This window comes from Harpia harpyja, chromosome 17 (genome assembly GCF_026419915.1).
Source record: "Harpia harpyja isolate bHarHar1 chromosome 17, bHarHar1 primary haplotype, whole genome shotgun sequence".
Classification (NCBI taxonomy): domain Eukaryota; kingdom Metazoa; phylum Chordata; class Aves; order Accipitriformes; family Accipitridae; genus Harpia; species Harpia harpyja.
Genome location: NC_068956.1, coordinates 14694189 through 14720640, shown reverse-complemented (window position 1 = coordinate 14720640; position 26452 = coordinate 14694189). Strand labels below are relative to the sequence as shown.

Here is a 26452-nt window from a genome sequence, read left to right as displayed (position 1 = left end):
TTTTTGCTAAGAAAGGTGATATTTTGCCCTTCTCTTATCTGAAATTATTAGAGGTGATAAACACAAGCCCTGCTGTGGAACCGATGGACATCGTTTGTGAAAGGACACGAGCGCAGCACAGGCTGTATTTCCAAGCCAAAAACCAAAGCAGGAAGACCTGCTCCTGCTTCCGAACAGCGGGAGCTCACCGCCAGCTGCACGCTTGCGGTCCTGCCAGATCCCTCGGGGAAGAGTCGCGCGGCATTTTTTTCAGACCGCCGCGGGCCATCTTTTACACAAAGAGGTTGAAGGTGAGCGCCGTCCCCGCCGAGGCTGTCTTTAGAGCATCACCCCTCTTTCTGGGGGGTGTTCTGGGGCACGGGTACGTGCCCCTCTCCTCAGAAGGCGGCACCGTGCAAGCGCAGGTGACACGGTGTCGCGGCGGCGGGCGAGTCACCGGGGCGGCCGCTGACCGCCAGCCCCGCGGTGGCGGGGCGCTGCGCGGCCGGCGGCGGGAGCCGGGGCGGGGCAGGAGCGGCTCGGAGCCGGCCGGACCGGGCGGCGGCCGGAGGGGGCGGCGGGACGGCGGGGGCGGCGCGGAGGGGGCACCGCAGCCCCGCAGGGGAGGCGAGCGGAGCCCGCCGCCCTCCCACCTCCCGCCTCCTTCCCGCCGGCCGGGGACGGCCGCGCCAGCTGACGCGCCGCAAACTTTACTGCCCCCGTTCCGAGCTGCGCCTCGCCTCCGGCGCGGCGGGCGGCGGCGGCGGCACCGGCCGACACAGGGGCCCCTCGCCGGGCTCGGCGGGTCGGGCGCGGAGGGAGCCGAGCCGAGCCGAGCCGAGCCGAGCCGAGCCGGGCCGCCGCGCTGCCCTCCCTCCCTCCGCCGGGGGACGCGGCGCTGTGAGGAGAGCGATCCGCAGGGCCGCGCCCCGGCCGGTTCCGCGCTGCTTCCGCGGCGCCCTGAGGCAGCCGCTGCGCGCCCGGGCGCCTCAGCCGCGGGACAACATGAGCCAGGCGCAGCCCTACGCCCCGCGGAAGGGCAGCTCCCCGGCGGCCGGCGCCCGGCGGAACGACAGCCAGGACTACCTGCTGCTCGACGCGGAGCCGTGCGAGGAGGGCGCCCTGCCGCCCTACGCCTTCTACCCCGTGTGAGTCCCGCCGCCCGGGCCCGGGGGTCCCTCCCTGCCTGCGCGGGCGCGGAGCGGGCCGGGCGCCGGGCGCCGCGCTAACGCCCGCCGGAGGGGGAGAGGCGGCGGCGGCGGGACAGGTGCTGGCGGGCAGCGGGGGGGGGGGGGGGGGGGGGGTGGCCGGCGGTGCGGTGCGGTGCGGTGCGGTGCGGGGCTGGGCTGGGCTGGGCTGGGCTGGGCGGGCTGCCGAGGCCGGCGGGAGGTGCCGCTGCCCCCGTGGCGGGACCCGCTCGTGGGCAGCCGCGGTGCGGACTCGGTCGTCTTTCCTCGTCTTCCCCGGTGGAGGAGCGGGGTGACGGTGTCGGGGAAAGACGGAGGAGCAGCAGCAGCACCCCGGTGCCCAGCTGGCTGAGGTCTCTTTCCTCGGCGCAGACCGTGGTACCTGCCCCGCCGTAAGGCAGGCGAAGGACAGCTTCAGCTCGCTGCCGAGAGAGGTGCGAGAGGCGTCGGTTGTACTTAAAACTAACGGTGTCTAATGGGTTTAATACAGTTACAGAAATTTTAACTCCTACGATCCGTTGCTCCCACAGAGAGAGTGCCCATTACCGGCGCGTTCGTAAAACCATAATCCCTTCATTGCTGCATTTTGTCAAAATCAGCCAGCCTCGGGTAATTTCATTCTCGAAGTTTTGCCAGATAGTTACCATTTAAAGTAGGGTGTAAGACATATGCAATAAAAACTAAATGAAACCTAAATTATAAAGGTTCCAGGAACCGCAATTTTTAACATCCAGGTCAATTGACATTCAGTGTTGACAGTGTCCCTCTGGTTATGTGTTGTCAGCATGACTTCTGTAATTACCACTTGTTAATGCTTCTGAGGAGAAGCTATCCCACAGAGGGGGAAAATGGGTATTAAGCAATGCGAGATGAGTCCTAAAATCTCAGGTGATTACCAGAAGATGTGTATTTTCTTTTGTACAAATTGTGTTTTATTGCTTAACTGGTAAATTCCAGTTATCAACCTCTCCTAATTTTTGCTGTGTTATCTGTGAGAAACTTAGCAGCCACTTGCCAACTGCCTGCATATAGAAAAGGAATAACAGCAACAAAACTGGCAACACTCACAGTGTTTGATTATTTATAAACTCAGCTAAGAACAACCAGAGTTTTCAGAATTCACTGCTGTATTGCTATTCCTAAGTGTCTTTTTAGAGTGGTAATTCAGTATGCTCATGTATCTGTAAGAATATACATTATTGCACATTGGACTTAAACCCCACCTCAAAATAGATGAATGCATTTGTCTAATGAATGCTTTCTGAAGAAAAAACCTCATGATGGTTAGTTCAGAGATTGGTTCTGACTAGTGGACTTCAGCTTTGAACTAGTACCGTGGTTCTGAAGTTCCTTTGCCATGTACTTATTCAGAATGGTCGTGCAGCTATGAGAGCATATATCTTGCATAAGTGATTCCAAGCATCTCTTAAAACAAAAACTGCAAGGTCTGTGGGGTGCTGATATTTTCACTTCAGCAGTATAAGCCTGTGCTAGTGGCTCTTGGTCCAGCACACGAGTGTGGAGATTGCTTCTCATCATCTCACAGTGGCTATAAGGAAAGCCTACATCCTAATCAATTTGCTTTGTAGAACCAGGGTAGGTAGGACTAAATGCAGGAATTTATCTCCAATTATGCCATGTCAAGGCCTTAGATGACTGATTCTATGGTACAGGTAGGTCCAGAACCCTGGAGTCCTTCCCTGATAGAAAGTGTTTCCATCAGTCTTTGAGAGAATAGACAGAAACTACCCCATACATGTGGTGGGTATAAATTTGAGGAAAGTGCCCCTTCTCAAATTTATATAATTGCTACTACAAAGGGTGCTTTAGTGGGCAGTGCTTGTTTCTTACATGCACGTTAGGCATGGGGAAGCTGTCCTTTGGGACCTCTCTGTATGTGGAAAGGAGCGGCTTCACAGGCGCCTGTAGACAATGCCTACACGCAACCACTGTTTTGAATGTTGCTGCCTAAATTCCACCTACATCATGTTTTAGGTACGTTTTGCAGATCTGTCTTTTCAGACAGAAATCATTAATTTTACTAGTGGCATTCATATGGCCAAGAACATAATCAGATGGCCCATGTTTAGGATATACTGTTTATAATCTTTGTCATCTACATGCAGTAAGAATACTTTTCTCTACTGTATTTGAAAATCCTCACATGACCAGTATTTCCTGATGTTATTATGGTAGAGAGTATGTATGAATCTTACCTTGTATCTGTAGAGTCATAAGATCTCTGGAGATTCTGAGGATACTGCTGATGAAGGGCATGTATTACCCTGACAGATAAATTATGTAAAATCAGTATTTCATGTGCTGTGAATCTACTTGGACTCAGTGTGCATGCCTTATCAAGTCTGTCCATACATGGTTTGCCAGTGTTTATTCTTTAGCTACTTCTCCAAAAATGTGGAGCTGGTCATGCTGTCAGATGCTGTATTTTTTTCTTGAAGTCCTTGTATGAATCTTTGGTGCTCATTGGATTACGAGTCTAAACCATGGGGTCTGTGGGTCTGTCCACTGAGATAGAGCTACGTGTCCTTTGAGATCGTGTGGTACGTCTGTGCTTAAATGCAAACACAAGAAAATAACCCTCCAGATTACATTGCTTGATGTATTAAAATGTTTCAACTAAAGCTACTTACATTTCACTTAGAGTATTTCTTGGTATATCCAATTGCTAAGGGTATTTTTTTCAAACTAAGTGGAAAACGATAGGCTTCATTTGCATGTGCAAAAATGCCCCAAGGACATCTCATGTGATGGTGATTAATGCAAAACAGTAAGGCAGAGTACAGCTGATGTCCAAAAAAAGCTGAAGTGTACCTCCTTTTAAACATTACTGAGAGGGTAACACGCTTACTGGTGTAATACGGCATGTGACTGTTGCTTGAAAAGTAGTCTGATACCAAGGAATAGTTTTCCTCAAGTGGTGATTTAGTGCTTATGCTGATGTTATTGCATGTGTTGTTTGTAGAACATGTTTTTCATGTGTTGCTTTGTGACTGCCTTTAAGTGGTTTAGTGGCTGGCTAATAAAAAAAACCAAAACATTTTAAGAGAACTATTTCTTGTATTTGTAAATAAAGCCCTAATCCATCAAACTACTACTTTAGTTCAGTGGTGTTACTCCTCACCCTTGATATCCAGTCCCTTTATAACAGCAAATAATTGTCTGTTTAATAAAAGACATTGAATTTGCCTTTTTACTTTTTTTTTTTACCCCAGGTGATTTTTCAGATGATTCATTAATTGCAGAATAGCATGGTCACATTAAAAATCAGAATAATTGTCAGTGATCAGCCCAGCTGGCTTGATGTTGTGTCAATGAGTTCAGCAGCACTGATTGGGTTATTCTGTTATATTTAGGCTGAGACAGTATAGTATGCTTAAATATTAAATTACCTGTACATTGGAAAAACATTTGAAATACTAACCTGTCAATGTTAACTGACTCTGTGAGTAGCAAGAAACCTGACAGACTTACTCATATATTCGAGGCTCTGAGTTTTAGTACTCGTGCTTAACAACGTGCATCGTACGAAATGAGTGTGAATTCAGTACCACTCTTTCTGAAGAACAGCTTTATTGTGTCCGAGGTAGCTGCTACCTTTGGTGCAAACAAGACTTCAGCAAGGTACCTTGGGCTCATCATCCGTGCCAAGTAGGGTCACACAGTCTTTTGGCAGTAAGTGGATAGAAGACTCTTACCTTTATTTGCAGTATGGTGCAAAATGAAATTCTAATGGGATTTTGTGCTGAAAAATCTTGCTTTTCTTTTGAATTCAGAACCTTTGGGAGGAAAAACGTACTTCAGGCTATCTGCAGAATTTGTAATTCAATGGTTTCCAAAAGTTAAGGCTACTTTTTAAGAATGAAATAATTGTATATTAGAAATGATATGCAAGTAAACACTTTCTTTCTAGTAGTCGCCTTCCATCTAGTCATCAAGTTTCACCCCTAATGTATCAAAAAAGACATTGTGACATACATGACAGAAGATTGCCTCCAGAAGTACAAAAATGTGGATACATTTTTTTTTTCCTCTTGTACAAGTGTTTCATTGGCAAAGAGCCCGGTTTTGTAGTTTAAAACAAGATGGAAAGTGCATTTTAAGGTCTAAGCCCAAATCTGAGTGCTGATGTGCAGTGGGATTTGAACGTGATAGTACTTGTATGTAAACTTCCCTGTTATTGAAGAACAGATTGTCAGCTTACTGAACTAGTGAGAATACACTAATTCAGTCAGACATCTGGTTATATTGCTTATTTATACTTTCAAATATTTTGCATGCTGAAAAATAAATATGTTTTCTTAGACACGTGAGGAAGGATAATTATGCATTAAAATGTCAGTTGTAAAGTAAATGAGGCACACAAATTATCAGATGAAAACAGGGGAAAAAAGGGTTCTGATGTGCATAACTGCCTTGAGGCGTAGATTATTCCTCAGCTTTTGTGGTTTTCAGATCAAGTGTTTCTCAGCACTATCAAACCCAATACGTACTTTAAAACCCTTTCTTTGTTAAATAAAATGTTTAATAATTTCTTTCCTCCCTGCAATACAGCAGTTTCTGCTGTTGGTGTAACATCATTTTTATCTCCAGCCTCAACTATCTTGCTTGAAATGACCTGTAAAATTATCTTCCAGACTCTTCATTAGACATAATCTCTTCAGGGAGTACTGTGCAGTGTGGCAGCTGTGTTTCAGATAGCTAGTCTCTTTGCTGAGATGCTATGTCCTCTGAAAATATGTTGCAATAGTTTTGTTGATAGCAAAAACGTACAAGAGTTAGTATGGGGGGGGGGTCATTTCCTTTTATAGCCTAGTGGATGGAATACTTTCCTATGAATTAGGACTAATGGACCTACTTCCTACGGGACACAGGAAAACCATGTCTGGGTCTCTCATATTCTGGGTGACTGAATTTAATCCCCAAAATCTTGGGTAAAAGAACATCACCATTATTACCAAGCCCCTGAAAATCCAGCGTGTAGTTCCTTCTGCATTTCCTACAAGTATCTAGAACAGAATGCTTCACTTCGAACCGAAGATATGCTTAATGTTGAGTTCTGCTTTTTTTTCCCCTAAATACATTTTTTTAATCTGAATGAAGAATAACAAATACTTTGTTTTAAATCAAAAAGAAATATATTTATTTTGATATTTCAGCCTGACAGGCTAATTAGTAAAAAAAAAATTGATCACATGGTCTGATGTTTCCTGCCTCATCAGAAGTGAGGAAAAAGAAACCATAACCGTGTTTTTTGGGGGTAAGACATTCAATAAAGGTTTCTTTTAAAAGACCGGCAAAACAGACTGGCAATATTTATTTCACCTTGGTAAGCTGAGGTCTGTTGCTAGTGAGTACTGTTCTAGCTTACCCATGCAGCTCAGTCCGTAAAGTGCATGATAGTGGCCAGGGATAGGTGCTGGTTTGGTGGTCTTCAACATGCTCTGTTCCGGCACATCCCTGAGGCAGACTTAGTATTCTGTAGATGGAGTTTTCTACCAGATCATTTTATACTTTGAAGCTGTTTGAAAAAACAGTGAGTTTATGCAGAAACTGGTACACAGCCTAAAAATTAGCTCTCAAAGGTGAATTGAACCACATATGTTCAGTTTTGGTGAAGACTTGCAGGATTTGTTGTTAAGCACTTTTGTATTCACTGCATATGCTCACTAATTTGAAAGTGAACTTCTTTTGGTCAGCTATATTACCTGAATGGTTTCCTATGCTAATACTTCATAATCAACTTTGCTTGACCCATTGCAGTATTTCTGTAGGTTTATTTGTACCCATTCTTAAGAAAAGGGTATATTTGTGGATCACTCTTATGTAGTTACTGAACAAATGAAAGTCACCTCCCTGTGGGACCTAATTTTATAAAACTGGAAGCTTTCCATGTGAATATAAGTAAATTGTTAAATTTGCATGAGGAAGGTGAGTAGTGATTAAGAAATGTGTGGGATGTATATGGCATACTTTTCACTGTAAATGTTAATAACAAGTGTGTTCTTTGTCAAACACCCTCCCAGCAGCACTTGCCACCGCAGAAGCTGAAGGTTATAATAACTGGCTACTTGAAGAATTCCTGCCAGCTATCAGTATCCCCAAATAAAGGTGACTTGGCATGGTGGGTCTACCTCATCATGCTGTGTTTAGACTTTCCAGCTCTGCAAACATGAGCAAAAGAAAATTTTGGCAGTTAAACTACATTCATCAAATTCTTTATAACTTGGTTTCATACCTCAAACTGTGATGCAGTGCAAGACAATGACTTAGCAAAGGGCTTCAATCTTAAAGTGCATAAAGTGAGTCTTACATACATGTCTGCGCACATACTTGTGAGTGTAGACACTTGCTCAGAGCCTACTCAACAGGAGGCTTAAAGGATTTGAGTTAATAAGCAGTATTTAAATGTAAGTTTTGAAAATTAAATGTGGACAAAAAGCTTAGTGATAATTAAATTACATGCAGTTTTCTCTGGAATGGATTAACATTTTTATCTTGCAGTAGAACGGCTATTATTTGTTTAGCAATGACAACTTACATAATCAAGTATAATATTTTTAGCAAAATAGAAGTTATTGAATATAATGTGAAGATGACTAATTAAAGTCTGGGTTTATTTTCTATAACATTTCTATATAACTACACTTTTTCATACTGTTAGTACAATTGACAGCACAGCTTTATCGTCCTGCCCAACATAACATATCTAAATAAACATTTGTCAATATTAAAAAAAAATAAAAAAAGTAAGCTTTGGCATTAGGAATGAAATGTGAGATTGGGTACAAGAACCCCAAGTAAGTGGAGTAGAAGAGGAACTGCATATTAAGAATTGTCATTTTAGGTGGGTTCTCAAAGCTATGTGGGGCATGTGGATAGCTTCTTTTCTGCAAGAGTTCAATGTAATTTCATTTTGTTTAAAAAAAGTTACTAATTTTGACAAAATGGCAGTGTTGTGGATGTGGATTTGCTGGCTTTGTTGTGGATGGGCCACTTTTTTTAACGTGGAATAGTAGTGATGAAATAAAAACGACAAATAGTAATAATGATAATAATCGTGAATCACCAAGAAGTAGATGTGATGCCCGCCTCTTTGCTCAAACATTCCTTCAGTAGTGCCCTCAGTCATACCGCTGTTAATGTTCTCCCTTATACATCATTAATTAAAAACAAAACCAACCTTGCCCACTGCCAGCTCAGAAGAACGTGACTGGAGTTCTTTTTTGCCCTTAGAAATTGCTTAAATACTGGGTTTGCTGTCAGTATTTATCTTAGCGAGGAGATTAAAGAACTGAGGGGTTTTTAAAATTATTTAGTGTCTGTGAGGCCTTCCCATGCTGTTAGAAAGAAGGATCATGAACCTAAAGATCATGGTTGATGCAAATTGGATTTAAAAATACCCCCAAAAACAGAGTACAGATCACAAGGTCTGTATGATGCAGCGCTAGCAATTTTACAGAACATTCAGACTGGAGAACTTCCATGAAACTTTGCTGCTTTGTTACCAAATCTTGAATGAAACAGTGCATCTCTTACAAATGGCACCTCATATTCTTTTGAGTTAAGTCCTGGTCTATTGAAGGTAGTGGAGTTTTGCTGGATAGCCCAGGTGTTTAGCAGGTTCATATTACAAATTGACTCAGTTGTAAATGACCAGCAGCAGCAGGCCCTCCTGACCACGTGCACAAATAGCTGTTCCAACAGGCTTACGCTTGGCTCAGTTGTGGTACGTCAGCAGTTGTGCACATGGAAGGTTTTAATCCCTGAGCTGCACAGGAGACCTCATATATTTCTAATGAGATGCTGGTTAATTGCTGCTAATAAGGGCAAACTACTATGGAGCCAGTTGACTTGTTACTTTGAAAAGAGAGGACCTTGATTTCACCATGACGTGTAGGGACCCACCACGTGCAAGCAGGCAGTGTCTAACTCGGAGCTAGACAGTAACTAGCTGGAGACTGAGGAGGTTTTGAAAAGACTTGGCAGCCACAGCCATCCTGGTTACTCCTGAAACATTATTTTTATGCATCCTGATCAGCTCGACTAGCAGATAGGTACGTGCCCAGGAGATTGACAAGCTGGACTACAGGGCTGGTCTGTTGCCTCCCATCTTCTTCTGTCAGCACTTACGTTAGTTCAAATGGACGCTTAGTTGTGTGGATTTTCCTCCTGGCCTGGTCTGGGTTTCTCCTGTCGTGCACATTGACTGAATTTAGGAGTGATGACTGATTGCTTAGAAGCCTTTCAAAAGGGAGGATTCCCTCATCTTTGAGGAGTGATTTATATTTGCTTTCTCTTCTGTAAGATTTTTGCCTGCGGTGTACATGTTTCAGCTGTTCTAGACATGATTTTTCTCCCCTTTTTAGAACAGGTAGCCAGGTCAGACTGCTAAACTTTGTTAGTCCTACTCTGTGTACACATCTTAGGCCTGCCAAGTGGTAATAATCCAATACTTGGTGCTTATTTTAAGGCTCTTGAAGTACATTGCAAACAGACGCATTGCACATAGTCCAGCTCTCAGCCTTCCAGCCACTGGGTGCTTGGCAACAGAGAGCACGGTTCTTACAACAGCAGTGTTTTAAATCGTGGATTGTGTCAACTCAACACCTCTACAGCACCTGGCACATTGCAGGAGAATGTAACAGTGGTACCACCACACCAGCATGAATCCAGGAAATACTTTTAACTGAGGTAGAGTTTGTGGGAGGATGCTTTGGGAACTGGCATCACGAAGCTCGGAAGGTCTGTGCCATTGAGACTCATGCCATGAACGTCACGATTACCATTTCTCTGCTAATCATGGTGTGGGAAAGTGCCTTCCCTTCCCCGCGTGCCCACACACATGCCGAGTAACACGTAGCAGATGCACACTTATGAGTGGGGGCTTGTGATGGGGACAGTGTCTGACACATCTGATCACTTAGTGGGCTCCTGCGTCCATCCCACACAAAACAGCTGAGCTCAAGAGAGATGTGTGTCCCACCACACAGGGAACTTAACGCCATGAAAAATCCAGATATTAGTTAAAATAGTGGGTTGTAGGTTTTTTTCTAACCATTTGCAGTATGTGCCAATGTTTACGGTCACATTCTGTGAATTTCTAACCATGTTTAGTGATTTATGTGGGATCAGAACCATTATATTGATTTTTTTTTTTTTGTAATCCTTTCAGCAAACACAGTGACCTTCTTTGAGAATTGTTCCTAACCAACTGTTTTTCATGACTGAACACTATAAACCAATTTTCCCTTCTGTTCTGCAATGCAATAATTTATTTTCTATATTAGTTTAGTTCCACTCTGCTAATCTTTGTTTTTATGCATTATTTCCTTAAGCTAATTCAAAATTACTTTCAATTTTCAAGTGTTTTTTAAAAATTATTAATGATATATCACATGTACTAGAAATTTCTAGTTTATTACCTGCAGTTGCTAAGTTTGTTGGATTATACATGAGTTGAAGATATATTTCTTTTTTTTTTTCTTGCTGGATTTATTAATTTATAGTTAATTCCAGTAAACCTTCTATGATGCAAATATATTAAGTATAGAAAGATTTTGAAATGGTAATTTAAAGGTTATAGAGCTTTATTTTGGGCACATGTGGGAGAGGAGTCTTTTTAGAAGTGAATATAAATGTATATAATACTAGTGGCACTTATTTAAAGGGAAATCCCATGCTGTGAGAACTTTCAAGCTTCTCTTAGCTCAGAAGTGAAGGATGAATCTGTATGCTCATGGATCTACCTGCATGTCATGGTTTAACCCCAGGCTGGCAAACAAGCACCACGCAGCTGCTCACTTACCTCCCTCACAGTGGGATGGGGGAGAGAATCGGAAGGGTAAAAGTGAGAAAACTCGTGGGCTGAGATAAAGACAGTTTAATAGGTAAAGCAAAAGCCACACACACAAGCAAAGCAAAACACGGAATTCATTTACTGCTTCCCATCAGCAGGCAGGTGTTCAGCCATCTCCAGGAAAGCAGGGCTCCGTCATGTGTAACTGTTACTTGGGAAGACAAACGCCATCACTCTGAATGCCTCCCCCTTCCTTCTTCCCCCAGCTTTTATTGCTGAACATGACGTCCTATGGTCTGGAATATCCCTTGGGTCAGTTGGGGTCAGCTGTCCCAGCTGTGTCCCCTCCCAACTCCTTGTGCCCCCCCAGCCTCCTCGCTGGTGGGGTGGGGTGAGGAGCAGAAAAGCCTTGGCTTTGTGTAAGCACTGCTCAGCAGTAACGAAAACATCCCTGTGTCATCGACACTGTTTTCAGCACAAATCCAAAACGTAGCCCCATACTAGCTACTATGAAGAAAATTAACTCTATCCCAGCAAAACCAGCACGCTATACCACATCAGCTGCCTGGCTTTTGCTTTCCTCTGTCCTGTAGGAGCACATGGACTAGGATGGTTGCTCGGAAGGTTCAGGCACTGTATAAGATCAACATGCTCTACTGTACCAGGGAGGTGAAATAAAATTAACTCTGGTGCAGTGGGATGCTTGAAGACATTTGCAGTAGAACTTCTAAAATTTCCATGAGATGTACAAGTCCTGCTCTCACTAAATTATCTGACAAATTAGATGCAAAGAGCAGGCTGCTGGATGGTAGCAATGACTCTTCCCCTCTGTAGCCCTTATTTTCCTCTCCCTTTAAGAACAAGTTTCCCATTCATTTCTCAAGACAGTTTTTGAAGACTGCTGCCTTCATAGCTTTCTCAAGTGAGTCTTAGAATCATACTTCTCCCCTTACAATGTACTATTTTATTTTAATCTCTTTCTGTAAGTGTAGAAATCTGAACTGAAAAATGCAATGAACATTAGGAAAAATGGGATCGAAGTGTGGTAGTGCTAACAAAAGCTAGTTAATACAACTTCATTTTCTGGTAGTGGGGATGGAATTTTCCAAAGATACTAGATATTTTGTGTGGCCTCACATTGGCATTCTCACTTCAGGGTCTTAAAAACTAAAAGCACACAACATCAACATCACTGGAAAGTTTGGGCTGCAGTCTGTCTTACTGTTCTGAGTCCCATAGAGGTTGGTGAGGGTGAAAGTCTGTGCTAGCCTCTTGCTGGCCAGGAAAGGCTAAGGAGTTACAGCAACATGGCACTACTGTGAAGGAAGAATAGCTGTATCTTGAACTGACATCTAAGCAACAAATAAACCAAGCAAAAATTAGAGTGGGAGAGGAACGAACGTATGTTTCTGAAGATACAGTCTATTCTATTTAGAACATTTTGTAGAGCACTGCTAACAAAAAAGTCAGCAATAGCAGTATCTCTAGAAGGTCTGCAGAATGAACCACTGCCTACGGTACAAAGCGGTAGAAGTTAATGTTCTCCACTTCAGAAAAGAATTTTAGAGGATTAAGTCAGAAAGCTATTTAATCATTTAGCAACATCTGATGTGAGCACATTGGTAGGTAAACAGCAACTGATGTGATAGTGAAATTTCAGCACTGCTTTGTATGATAAAATAATAATGATCTTACCTAACAAGCTGATATATAAAATATACTCTGGGATTTCTTACCCCAAAGCCACTTCCAGCCTAAAATCCGCAACTGTGTTTAATACATAACAGGAAGGGAAACTTAAAAAAGGATCTAGGCAGGGATTTACAGAGACAGCGAGGCTAATGCCTCTTAGTCTTACAAAGCTGTCTGAGGATCTTTAATGACCTGAGGTTTCTAAGTTATTGATTTTTACATCAAATCTGAAAAAACAGCAGAAATTTCCCTAGTTATCAGTGAAAGCATTGATAACACCTTAAAGGGAAAGAATATTCTTTGTGGATTAACCAGCTTCAGTTCGTGCAGGATTTGTGACATGTCTCCATGAATCAGTGAGGAAGGTGGTGGTACAGGAGTAGCAGCCCTGCTGGGTATCTGTGTGCTTTTTCTGACCTCTGGCTGTGACAAGACTGAATGACTCCCAGCATGCAGGTCTTGATACCTCCAGAAGGCCGGAAAAGGCATGAAGGTACCTAGCGAGGAGGAGGGGAAATACGGGGGCCCACTGTGGGTGGATATGGTGCAGTTCCTATCTGGTTTTCCTTTTCATTGAAACTCGAGTGTGGGGTGGGTGGGCTGGTGCATGTCCAGGTATCACCTCAAAGACAGCATGCATGGATGCATACAGGAAGGTGCAGGAACTTGAGAAGTCTCCTAGTGTTGGTAAAATATGAACAACTTCTGATTGCTTCATATTCTTGAGTTCATGAGTTCCTGATTTCATGAGTCTTGAACTTCTAGATCAGGTCCTAGATATTGCATATTGTGGATCAAGCATAGTAGGATTGACAGAAACTCCACATCCATCCATGGTTTGTTTTCAAATCCTATAACGTTTAGCAAAAATGTCAGGAACTTTACCATCTTCTTTTGCTTTTGGTTTAGACACGGGATTTGAGGTTGGAAGGTGGAAATCCTGCTGATACCTGCTTTTATCTCGGCGGTGGTCTTCAGGCTTTTCCCTTAGTTGAAGACTGCTGCTGGGGTGGCAGGAATGGTAACAAATGTAGGAGAGGCCGAGGGATTTGTCTGAAATGAAGCATCCAGACTGACCTCGTGGTCTGGTCTCCTTCTGTAGTGAGTGAAAGAGACAGGCCCCCTCAGGGGCTAGTTCATTAGATCTGTTTCAGAACTGGGTGAATCATGCTGGTGACTAAAATATTGTGGAAGGATTGTTGATGAATAGCAGATCTATAGTCCACAACACACAGATGCACTGCTGCTAACTTCAGTGGGATTTGTGTTCATATGCCTGTGGAGAACATTATCCTCAGTCTTTAATATCCCTGAATATATATTTTGTTCTGAGTTTCACTGTTTGTGTTGTAGTGTCTATCAATAATCGATAGTTTAAATAAGGAAGAAAAGATGATGGATTTCAGGAACAGACTATAGAAATGAGAAATATGTGATATACAGTGAAAACCAGCATGTAATTCTTTGACCAAGGCTAAATTCTGATATGTATATATATATGGATGGATTTTCTGACATTTGCCTACTGAACTACACAAAACTTGGATCGACTTAATTTTTTTGAGAGAAAATTTTGAGAGAATTAGGAGGGATATTTTGCATGTTAATCATCTGCACTGCATTAGTGAACAGAAGCAGGAAGAAGGACATGATATATAGACCTAACAGCTTTATGTTTTAACAAAAGGAATTTTGTTTCAGATCTTAAATTAAAATTTGAGCTAAGCAATTAGAGTGTAATCCTTCATTTTCATTAAAAACTTCACTTACAATTTGCAAAAGTATTAAATCTGATTATTTTAAAAATAAATTGTAATGATAGAGTCCATAAGCATCACAAAAGATTTTGCGGAATTTCAGTTCCTGTTTCCTGATTTTTCAGTTGGTCGGCATAGATAAAGTAGTATTGTTAGTGGTGATGTAACTTTGTCTCAAAATAGAATTTCTTACAATGAAGGCTGTTTACTTACATTCTGTAATGTCAGATCGTGTTCTGTCCTCTTGAGTTACACGCATGGCTCACCGACATAACCTTTAATTAATTTAATGCTTCTGCAGTCTGCATGCAGGCTAGTACAGGCTGAACTTGAGAATGTACCTAAGTTGTAAATAAGATTTTGCTCTGCAATTATTTAAAATTGTAAAACATTAATTGCATAAAATTTGCATAAATTTTACATAGAAAACAGGATCATTTTCTGTTCAGGAATGAATGGAAGTCTGCATTTTCAATATCTTATGACCTGAATGTTCACCCAAAATTATTTTCCTCCATTCACAAATTATTTACATGTATATAGGTTTTTGTTTCAAGTGGCTAGCAACTGTCCCTGGGGTTTAAGGAAGGATCCTGCCCACTACTAATCATAGGGTAGCATGCCGTTTTCTCCTCAAGGCTGAAAGACGCCAACAATACAAGTCTCATTTAGAGACATGAGGACAGTTTTGGAGAATCAGAATTGCATGAGAGATGGAGCAGCAAAATGTCTTTTCTGAGTGAGAGGTAATTTCTGAGTATTTATTACTTTATCTGGAATAGTTTTTAAAAATATCCCAATATTATATTGGGAGAGGAGTAAATACATCAACATTATGTTGGGAGAGGAGGAATGTTGTCCCAAATATGAATTACCAGCCAGACAGCCCCTGGACAGTGGCACAGTATGGCTGGCTGCTTTTTATTTTAAGAAATACGGAACAAGAGTTGGAGTGCTGAATGCCGCCTGAAAATTCAATTGTCTCCTTCTTTGCAAGCTCACAGCTGGACTTGGCAGCAGGCAGCTGCTGCTCTTTGGCTTGTAAGGGGCCTGGGGATGGCTGAGTTTGGATCCTGCCTCTGTACCTGCTGGGGTTGTACTGCCCTACTATGTAATGGTAGCAGTCAAGATTGTTGCAACTTTATTGGCATAATACCCACCTGTTTGTACTTAGGTAAGCCTATTTTTCTGTGATGCTCCTTGGGCATGTTCACACTTTGCTATACTTATAGTGTTTGTCCTGAACGTAGGCAACGGGTCATTAGTAGAATGTGATACCCACTGCAGTATTTGCAATAATGGGGTGATACATTTCAGCACTAGACTGAATCACCTGACAATCTACCAGACTTCGCCCTTAAGAACGATTTGAGACCTTCAGTTGTGAGGTGTGGGGTTTTAAACTTCTGAACTGTTAGCATCAGTGTAGCAAGCTGTTATTTCATCACTTACTATCCTATGGGAAACTGAAAACTAGAGATCCCATTGAAGTTCTGAATAAGTTAGCGTAATCCCATTTGACACAACCTGGGAAACTCTTAATAGTTTTGGCTGAAGAGTAGGGTCACCTTACTTCTTGCTCTGCTTAGTAACCCCTGAGCTCAAGACTAAGACACAAGGTGGAAGACAACAAGAAAGCATCTATTGCTGCTATGTATACCTGAAAGCGTCAGTTCTGAGAACATGAGAGGCAGTAAATACCTTACAAAAAAAAGGCAAGGTGCTAAAAATGATGTAACTGGAAGGAATGTTTCGAAGGAATGCAGAAAGTTAGGGATGTACAAAGTAAGAATGTTTTTTTGCCACCTGTCTCCAATCATCAATCAACATCTTCCTAAAAATTCAAGGTCAATTCCAGAAAACAGCAAATCCATCTGAAGCTGCTGTATGTTCTCATGCCCTGGAACTGCTCATTGCAGACTGGGGGAGAGGGACCGCGAAACTATTTTCGTGACACTTTTCATATGCAGCATCCAGAGAAACGATATGTTGACTAGACTAGCTTTATATCCCAGAGGTTGTTTCTGTTCCTCACTCTTCTAGGCTTACTGCTGCTCCAGATACTATGTAGTATAACACTTACAATAGGATCATGGGGTAAAAAAACTTCTAAATGAACAAAAATTGCAAGTAATACTCTGCAAGTGTGTGGGTTTTTTCTTCCCCGCCCCTGCCTTGTTCTGAGATGTCACCTCATAGACTTGGCAAAACAGAACAATTTCATTTTTCCAATAGAGAATATATATGAACACTGTGTTCCCAATTTCCCAAGTCCTATGTAAAAGTGAAAGCTAAGTAAGTTTGGAATTTTTGTTCACATGGAACGTTACTGGTTAAAAAAGTTACAACTTAAATTTTTTTTGCCAAATAAATCTTGACAACACTTTTTTCAGAAATATTCACCATTTACTTTGTGATCCAAAGTGTTCCAATGTCTGTAATAAGACTGTTTAACAACTCTGACGTGTTGGAGACACCCTAAATCATATGTGAATCAGTTCAATATTAACTGCTTTTGTTTCCCCGCCGCCTGGCTGACCGTATAGAGGACAGTTTCAGGTCTCTGCTGAACTCTCTTTCCTGTAATGCATACATGACGTTACTCCCTTGGCAGGCAGCAGCATTCAGAGTGTATCTGCGTGTTTGTGTTTGGCCAATGGCGTTCTCTCAGGAGACCAGCCCAGGCAAGGCAAGTGTGACCAAAACTACAATTCTGTCTCCCTTCATTAGGAAAACATAGTTAATTGTTCTGTGGAGCTGATGCAAAGTGGTACATTTCAGATGTGTTACAAAGTAACCATATGAATGCTTTCTTCTCCTCCACAATATTAAGTTTTGGATCCAAGTAACACAAGCTCCCCTTCTCCCCTTCATTTTAATATATTTGGTTAAAATCTGGTAAGTGAAGTTAGACAGTTAGACAAGCAAGGAAAATTCCTGTTGAAAGTTTTTGCTTTTCAAAACCTGTATTCACCACTGGATAAATGAAAAGGCCACTTTGATTCTCATTTCTCCTGGTTTAGCTTATTTCTCCAGCAGAAGAGTTTCCTTTCATCCCAAAGAACTGACGTCGTATGGGTCTTAATTCTGCTAGTGTACACGCGATTTCACACTAAAAAATGCCTTACATTGTTATTCTGCTTTGATTCACTAAATTTTGTGCATGTTAGTGTTAAGTGATAAAGGATGATGTTTCTATGTAATTAAAAGTTTTAATTAAATGATAATTCTTCTCTAGGGTATGTTGCAAAACCAGTATAATTTGATAATAAGTAGAACTAAGTAAGAACTGGTTTTGGTTGGTATTTACCGTTGCACCACAATGTCAGTGCTCCAACATCTGCTTTTATGTGTCAGTTTGAATAAATACCCCTTAGGAAGATTTCTCATTTCTTTATTGTACCGTAGTGAATTATTTAGCAGTAAGGTACATTTCTGGGGTGTCAAAGACCAAGTTGCAAGACCTGTTTCAACTCGGGCAGAACAGAAATCTCAATCCACATTTGCTACCTCCTAGAAAAATGTCAGCAAGTCGGAACCATTCTTCTGTCTGTTCCTTGGGTTTCTTCTTGAAGATAATGGTCTCTAGGTTTTTTCAGTGCATTTTGAAACTTTGTTTTTCCACTGTGAAAGTGAACCTCTTGATTTCCATTTAGATATAATAACAGTCTTTGTCAAGTGGTTGTAAAAGCCTCCCTATGTTATTCTATTATTACTACCTAACTGGACAGCTACAACGACTAATGATATTGTCAAATATACTAGCTCAGGGATTTCTTCTATTCTGTGGGATCAAAGGCAGCACAGTGTTCAGTGGATGCCAGGGCTTTTTACTCACTTTTGAGTAGTGGTGGGGGGCAGAAGGTTCTTTACATTTTACAAATGTCACAGGAAAATATTCTGCAATTAGGAAGTAACAGTAACTGTTAAGGGTCTCATTTTATGTCTTTGATCTATCAAACCAGGTCTCTCTCTTACATTGTGCTGTGTATTGGAATCATTATTACATCTCAGGTCTGAGAAAGGCAAATGATCTTTTCCTGCTGGAATTGCGTTTGTGACTTGCCACCAATTCTGTTTTCACTAAAAGTGTTCCTGAGATTGGGATACCAAGTACTTTATTTGTGCATAGCAGGGAACAATAAACACCATCATCAAGAATAATGAAATTACTTTTTAATAACAGTAATTACAGTTATTAGAAGTAAACCAAAGTAATTACTTTTTTAACATTGTTTTCCCTTTTATGTAAGCACACATTGAAATGCTAAGCACTTTTGCAGTGACTCTTGTTTATCCTAAAGCTATATTGCGCTGATTTTTAGTGGATTTTTTTTTTTTTTTCAGAATGCATATTTCTGCAACCTACTGTGCAGCAGATAATGGGTAACATCTACAGAAATAACTCTGCTCCCTCCTTGTTTTCATGGAGTTCAGTTTCATGCTTCTTAACTGTTTTTAGTTTTCTTTTGGGTAACACCACTCAGCTGTTCTTTTTGTTCAATACCACTTTGTTTTTTAAGCACTTTTAAGGTAAATTTTATCATATTGCCTTGCTTCTTCCATTTAATTAGCAATACATCACGTTTACATAATGAAAATGACTCCTTCCTAACATAGATGCAGGAAGAGTATAGATACGCGCATTTTCTTATTTTCCCACAAGCAGAGGAGGAAAAAGAAAAATGTCTCCTGTACTGGAACTGGAATTATTGTGGAAATCTTTATTTTATCCAAGAAGGAGAACTTGGTTTAGATTTATTGTTTTCTCTGACCTTATTAAAAAATAGAGTTGCTAGTTAGCATCAGCATTTCATCATTGGTTGAGTTACAAATGAAGCTTTTCTGGGAAATTTTCGTTTTGTAGAAATACTTGGTTCAGCCAACATTCATATTAGCTGATGGACACATTTCACTGTGTTACAGAGTATAATGAATGAACAAATGGATAAACCTGTTAAGGTCCCTAATCAGTCAAATGCGACTGCTAGAATAATCATCCCCATTACCTTTTTGGAATTGTATTTGATATATTATTGCATATCTGTTTTATAGGAAACACAATTATCTCTAGGTTAATTGTTGTCTTTAGTATAGTTATATCCTCTTCTGCTTTTTTTGCAAAGCACAGACAACTTATTTTCTGTTCTTCTTCAGGTGCTGAGCAGAACGTGTCCATGCTGCTTCTGCAGAAGGGAGTTCTGTGTCACCACACCCTAGTCACTCATCTAATTCCAACAGGTTCTCCTATTGCTATTTCCTTTTCAGACATTTAAAAGACCTTTAGTGCTTTTTCCTGTACTCTGAGTAGTCCTGAGGTTGTCGGTTGTCATTTTCCTAATCAGTTGTTTACATGGCTTTCATTTCGTATCACTCATAACTTACCATATTAGTCTAAGTTCTCCTTCAATCACGTAAGACTTTTGTATTCAGCATGGAGGATCCATAATGTTAAAGTCAATATTTTTCTCCCATCCTTATTTTATTGGCAATTTTCTTCAGTTCAGAGCCCTCACCCATGAGAGGTCAAGATCAGTGAGAGATATACAAGGGAGGATATCTGGAAGGATATATTTAAAAAGAATAGGATCTCAATAATATTTCAGCATGAAGAACTCTGAATTTAGGGACTATACTTAGAAATTGATGCTATTTGATGACAGCTTAGGATTGTTATATTTCATAGCTGCAGTTCTCTGAAAACATCAGACACAATTATCATCAATGGGTGATGAGTGGGCTAGACTGATTTCAGCTACATTTGATGTTAATAGTCAGATTTTCAAGAAATAAATAGAGACTGAATAGATCTCCTGGGGGTAAAAGAATTACTCAGTTTTTGGTTACAGTCCAGAAGCTGACAAGTATGATTAAAGCACAGTTTATTCCTATGTTAGAGTGTTAGTTCAGTGCTGACTGGAGGGCATGCTGATCTGCCATATCCCTGTTATGGGCTCGCTGGTTTGTGTTGTACACTATAGGTTTTACGGATAAACCATGCAGGTGTATTTTCCCTAATTCAAGTAACTATTTTTAATTTTCTTCCACTCTCTTCTATCTTCACTTGCATTGCATGTGGATATATTGGGGTGATTTTAGTTGCCACATTGTTTTCTGCCTAGAATTCATACTTTGCAACTTGATGGGTTTTTATTGTCAACTCTGTGCTATAGAGGATAAGAATTATTCTACTGAGGATCTTAATTTTTCTGCATGTTTTTCTTGAAAGATGCCCAGTAGTTTCAGTTTAGGACAAGCAATAAAGAATGTGAATAGGAAAAATTAATAAAGGTTTACAAAAATAAAGTGAAAGTATTGTATTTAGACTTCTTACCTTTGGCACCATTTCTCTGACCAAGTAGCAGAGGAAGCAGCTAGCTGAAATGTTGTCTTGTTAGGGCATTTTACATTACTTTTATCATCCTTTTTCTAATAGTCTCCAGCTCTTCTGTTGGAGATTATTTTTGTGTTTCTCTGACCTTTTTGCTGATACCGTACGCTATTGCCTGGAACTCTGTATAACAAATTGTACTAAAGGTAATGGTGAAAATTGTGTCCGACTCATGCCAGAAATAATTCATACCACTAGGAGAACAGGGAAAAGGAAGAAAAGGTGACCTTGTGAGTTTGGTCTGAATTTTGTGCCAGTGTTTCACCCTGTGCTTGAATCTCCCCATGCGGTCCCTGGATTGCTGTATTACAATTGAATTTGGATACATTCAATGGCTGGGATGAGCTCATTAAACTGTACTGTGTGATACGTGTTTGTTTTCCCTCCTTTTATAAATATGTATATAATATATGCATACAGTCATATACGTTCCCTTTTTTTCCCCTTTTTGAAAATAGGTGGCGTTAAATGGAATTAAAGGAAATTACCCCTTGTCATTAAATGATCAAGGCAGCGAGAGCTCAGCACAGCTCTTGGCAACACCACCACGGGCTTGTGTTATCCTGTCAACATAGTGTCAGGTTCCTCCGCATCTGCTGAAGAGTTCCATGATTAGATAGATGGTGGCTGGACCTTACATGGCTATGAATTGTGTGAAGGCAGTCAGGAGTTTCTTCTCTCTCCCCTTCCCATGGCACTCCTGAGGGGCATTGTAGCTTCTGAGCTAAGGAAATGTATGGCACTGCTGCCAGAATGCCCTGTGGCAGGCTTACTGAAAGATGCTGAGAGGGTCAGGGAGAAGATAGGATCATGTCTCTGTCTCACAGGTACATAAAAGGGGTGGCCAAGGTAGCCAGCCTTGTGGGATGCAGAGCAAGGGTTATTTTGCACCTTGTACGTACAGAACTGTTTTGTCTGGGTTAGTTTTTGAAATGTGATGTTAGCCACCGCATGCCAATTCCTATCTTTTAATTGCCAGTTGACATCATTTAAAGGCTTGGACAGCCTGAGCATGAGTTTAGGGGGAATCGGTGTGTCCTAGCATCACAGCTTTTAAATACAAGCTTACAGAAGGTCTGAAGCAGAAAGTCTTCTCGGTGCCCAAGCACTTGTTGTTGCAGTAATATGGCTAAGTGCTGTGCTCTAGCATTTGGTAAGTGATTGCAAACATAGGCAGAGAAGTTCAGTCAGAGTATGGCATTTTCAAACAAGAGCTAAAGATACAAATATTTACTGCTTGATATTAATCTGTTGTCTGGAAGGAAAAAAGAGACTTGGGTTTTTATGTTGACCAGGCATAAAGTTGGGAAGGGAAAAGCTAGAGTCCTAGGAAGTGTTGTCACAGATGCATCTTGTTTGCAAGCCTGAAATCAGTTTTATTTCCTCTGTTTCAGTGTATACTGGCTAATATTTTCACACTTTGTTGCAGTTGCCAAACACAAGTTGTTATCTGTACAACTCCCCAGGTTATTATGTCTAGGAAAAGACGGTGCTCTGCAGAGCTCACCGACTGCTGGTGGGTCATGATGTTAATAGGGAGAGCAGTTAAATACTGTTTATATATTGGAAAAGAAACGTACGTTGAAGAAGTTGGCAACTGAAGCATGAGAGATGCGGTTTGTGAACTTTTAAAGGGAAACGTACTAAACGTGGGACTGCAGTACTGAAGATGCAATCCAGCAGAATGCCATAAAATCCATTTTGACAAAAGCAACAGTAGCTTTATAATGCAAATGTTAAAATGGAGGGTGCCACAGTTGTCCATTTGGTTTGCTCCTGTTTCTGCATTCTGCTTAATCACAGATGCCAGCCAGAGATATTTTTTTGTCTGGGGAGGAAAAACCCCAGGCCTGGGAAAGGGGCAGGCAGTGTTACAGAAGCTGCTGCCTCTTCTGAGGCTGTCTCTGAGTGGGGGGGCTCCCTTCAAGCAGAACAGTGATTAATTTCTGACCAGGAAAGCATGAAAGGATTGTTGTTAGTAGTTTAAAAACTGAGATGACTACAAGGCACTTAACAACTATTAGTTTATTTTGACAAATGTGATTTTATGTGCTTGAATCACAGCTCTGTGGAACCTTCTTTTGCTTTTGAATTCATCTGTACACAAAAGGTGGGGAGCAGTGGAACTAATATGAAAATCTAAATTATCTAAGCCTGCCCATAAGGTTGAACACATATTTAAGACTCCTCCAATTCAGAAAGCACTTGAGCTTGTGGTTAAGTCTTAATGGTTTTAATGGAACTAAAGTGTGTTCTTAAGTGAAAAACACAGAGCTTCTTTTATGAACTTAGACTTTAGCTACAGAAGAGGAAATGGAAAGAACCCATTCTGATATCTTACTACTCTTATGCTCCTACAAAAATATTTTTTTCTGGTTTCACATATGTGGTATTTTCGTTGTACAGAGCTTAGAGAAAAAGACAGTGTTAAATATATTAAAATAACTGTTTTAATTTTCCTAGTGTGTATTTTACATCACATTCATGAACATGATTCTGACATTCTGTGCTTTTAAATCATTTAAATTATGCTAATATTAATTTTTCTTCTATGGTTTATTACATTGGGAAGCAATAAATTAAATTTTCTGTAGTATTTATTTGAATATGAATGAGTCTTTTAATCAAGTTGATGATAATATGAGTTAGAAATTTTGCAAGACATGAAATTTTAAGTTCCGGTATTTAACATTAGTAAACAGTATTCATGTGATATGTTAGAAGGATGGGTCGGCAAAGAGGTATTATACATATATTGAACTAATCTGTTCCTGTATGTGGATTTTATAAAGCATGTTATAAGGCTTTTAAGCTCTTGTCAGTTTTGCAAATTTAAAAGGGGATTAAAAACATGAGTTAATTTGCATAAATAGAGATTGAAAGATGATTTGGCATAGATGAGTGGTAGGACTTTATCTGCTAAGAGGTTCTATCAACTGTAAGGTATTAGAATGAGAATTAATTTAACACTGATGCTTTCTTTTTGCTACCTGAGACAATTTAAACATGTCAGCACTGAGTAGTGGTGTTAACTGACCGTAGAGTCAGTGGAGAGAATCGCAATATTTCATGCCTAGTTGAAGAACAAGAATTTGAAAATGAGGACTGCTGACTACAGGAAAAAAATCAGCCACTCATTTAATTTAGAAGAGCAAATGAGAGTGCTTAAGTGCTAAAAACCAAACCTAAATATATCTGAGGAAGTGTTTAAAAACAGAGTGTATCTTGGCTGTAGTCAAGTTGTTGAAGTATTTACTGCTACAACTTCAGCTATTCATACAGACAACAGACAGTGAAGATGGGAACACCGGTGCTGTAGTCCTTATAGCTCTCCTGAAGTCACCCTGAAATTTGTGCTTTAGGTTCTAGAGAAGTAAGTTTCAGCTTAATTTAGCCATCTAGCACCTCTTCAGTTTATTTATTGCAGATCAAGTATTGCTGTACTTGGGCAAGACTTCCTTTTCTAGTTATAAAACATGTGATTTGTTTTCTGCACTTCTCGAGATATTTACTAGTTGTCATCTTGTTGTGTAGGCTGAAAGTCTGCATGAATTGCCGATTACCGGGATAACTTGCATTCTTCCTGATTAAACTGCTTTTTGTGTGTGTGTATTGTGAGGGGTGGTGTTGTAATTTGCAAAACTACAAAAAAATAACTTTACTGTGATCCACTTTCTTTAATGACAATTCAGGCATCTTTATGGTTATCTTTAGAGTTCCTGTCAATTTACAAAAACAATTCCTCAGGACAGTGGTTCAGGCAATGTCCTAAATGCAATTAAGTGAGACACAGATAAATATTATGGTGATAATGGGGCATTTATGCATGTCAACATAACTGGGAAAAGATCAGTGGTTTTGCAACAGCTTACACCATCCAGAGATCACCCTTATTTATGGCATTGATTTGGCGAAGGGAGCAGTGTTTGAACAAATTTTATATGGATGGACAACATTGAGAAACATTTTATTTGAAAACCAAATTATTATGAACTTTAAAAAGCCATTTTTTTCATACATGAAAAGCCCTCCAAATAGTAAATTTCTTTTATAATCATGAAGATTAGTCTTTCTGATTATGGATGGGTTTTTTGGTAACATCAATTTTAGAATGAGGAACTTATTGTATAGGCAATTATAACTACTGTGAAAATAAATGCCTTTCATTTTTTGTATCTGACACTGGATTTATGAGATTTCTAATTTTGAGACTTAAAAATGAATTTGCTAATGTGAGCTTCAAAGTTTGATACAGTTGCCTGTGTATGATCGTGGCAGTATTTTTTTATGTGCATTTTGTCAAAATTTATTCTGAATCTGAAAACCGTAAGTACTAGTCTGTCAGCAATTCAGTACTCTCTTAGCTATATTTTTTCAGTTAAAAGTGTAATAATTTCACGGAAAGTTAATGGTGACCTTCAAGTGTGAACAACACTGAAACATTCTCTATTTTGAAGTTACTTCTCAAGATATGTAGTACACTTACAAGCTGTGAGCTTTCATTAAGGATTTCTATACTGTGAGTTGATCTAGTTTTGATTTTGGGGGTTTCTGAACCAGACAGAGATCATTATTTGTTTTTCTGCAACAGGTGAAGTTTTTCAACTCGGGGCAAATGGATACTCTTGACATGCTTAACCTAGCATGAGTTTAGTGAGGCAGGTACTATCTATGCTTTCTTTATTCTAAAATGTACATTTCAGTATGACCAAAACTCTTGTTTAGGGCCTATCGTCATCATCATCCTAAGGCATCATCTCACTCGACACAATAATTAGAAATGGAATAATTAATTATATGCTGTGTGAAGTATCTTCCCACATTTGGCATTTGTTTAAAGTTTACAATATTTACCACACATTGCAAGAAACTGGGGCAACTTTCAATTAAAATAGGTCCTACTTCTCATTCACAAGGCTGATTCTGATCCTTTTACTTATGTTGGGAAGACCCAGACCCAACATATGCCCAGTGTAATACTTGGGCAAAAGGTTTGTTTGTTCACCAGTTAAGATGTCAGGTACAGTATTTTTAAATGCGCTTCTTGGAAAGCATCACAAATACAACTGGCATTTCAGGGACTTCAGGTTTGGAAGAGGCAGAGACCCCACAGACTTCTGAGGTCAGTGGCCTCATCAGCCAGTGCCTGGGAGAAGCCTGAGAGTGGAGGCAAGGTGTGAATGTCATGCTCAGTGCATGAAACTTGACAGATCTGCAACAGTTATCAAATAACTTGACTATGAACAAAGGTGAAAGACAGTGAAGTGTATCTGGCAATGTTAATTATATCATTTGGTGAACTACTCAGAGATGCTGAAGTGCTACATTGAGGAGTCCCCAAAAAATTCTTAGAAAAAATATCAGAGAGTTATAGTTGTTTAAATGGTAATACAGTAATAAATAGCAGAGCTAAATTGTTACAAAACCAATCATGGGTGTCTTCAAAGAGCAGTTCTCTGACTTGAACTTTCATCATTACTGGACATCACTTTTGTCATCACTTTCCTTAAAAAAACAGCTTGCAGTGTGTTGTACATAATATGCTTGATCATTGATATAATTAATTAGACCACTGGAGTTACCCTAAGGTCCCTTCATAATCAATAGAGAGAAATAGTAATTTTTAGTG

General features: G+C 40.4%; 1 protein-coding gene across 1 annotated transcript in view; it reads left to right on the top strand.

Moving 5' to 3' along the window:
* Positions 1-566: 566 nt before the first annotated feature.
* TRPC6 (transient receptor potential cation channel subfamily C member 6) overlaps positions 567-26452 on the top strand; it is a 113720-nt gene continuing 87834 nt past the window's right edge. The window contains exon 1 of the mRNA XM_052812918.1: positions 567-1127. Within this exon, the coding sequence (XP_052668878.1) occupies positions 985-1127 (143 nt within the window). The 5' untranslated portion in view covers positions 567-984. The remainder of the gene's footprint in view (positions 1128-26452) is intronic.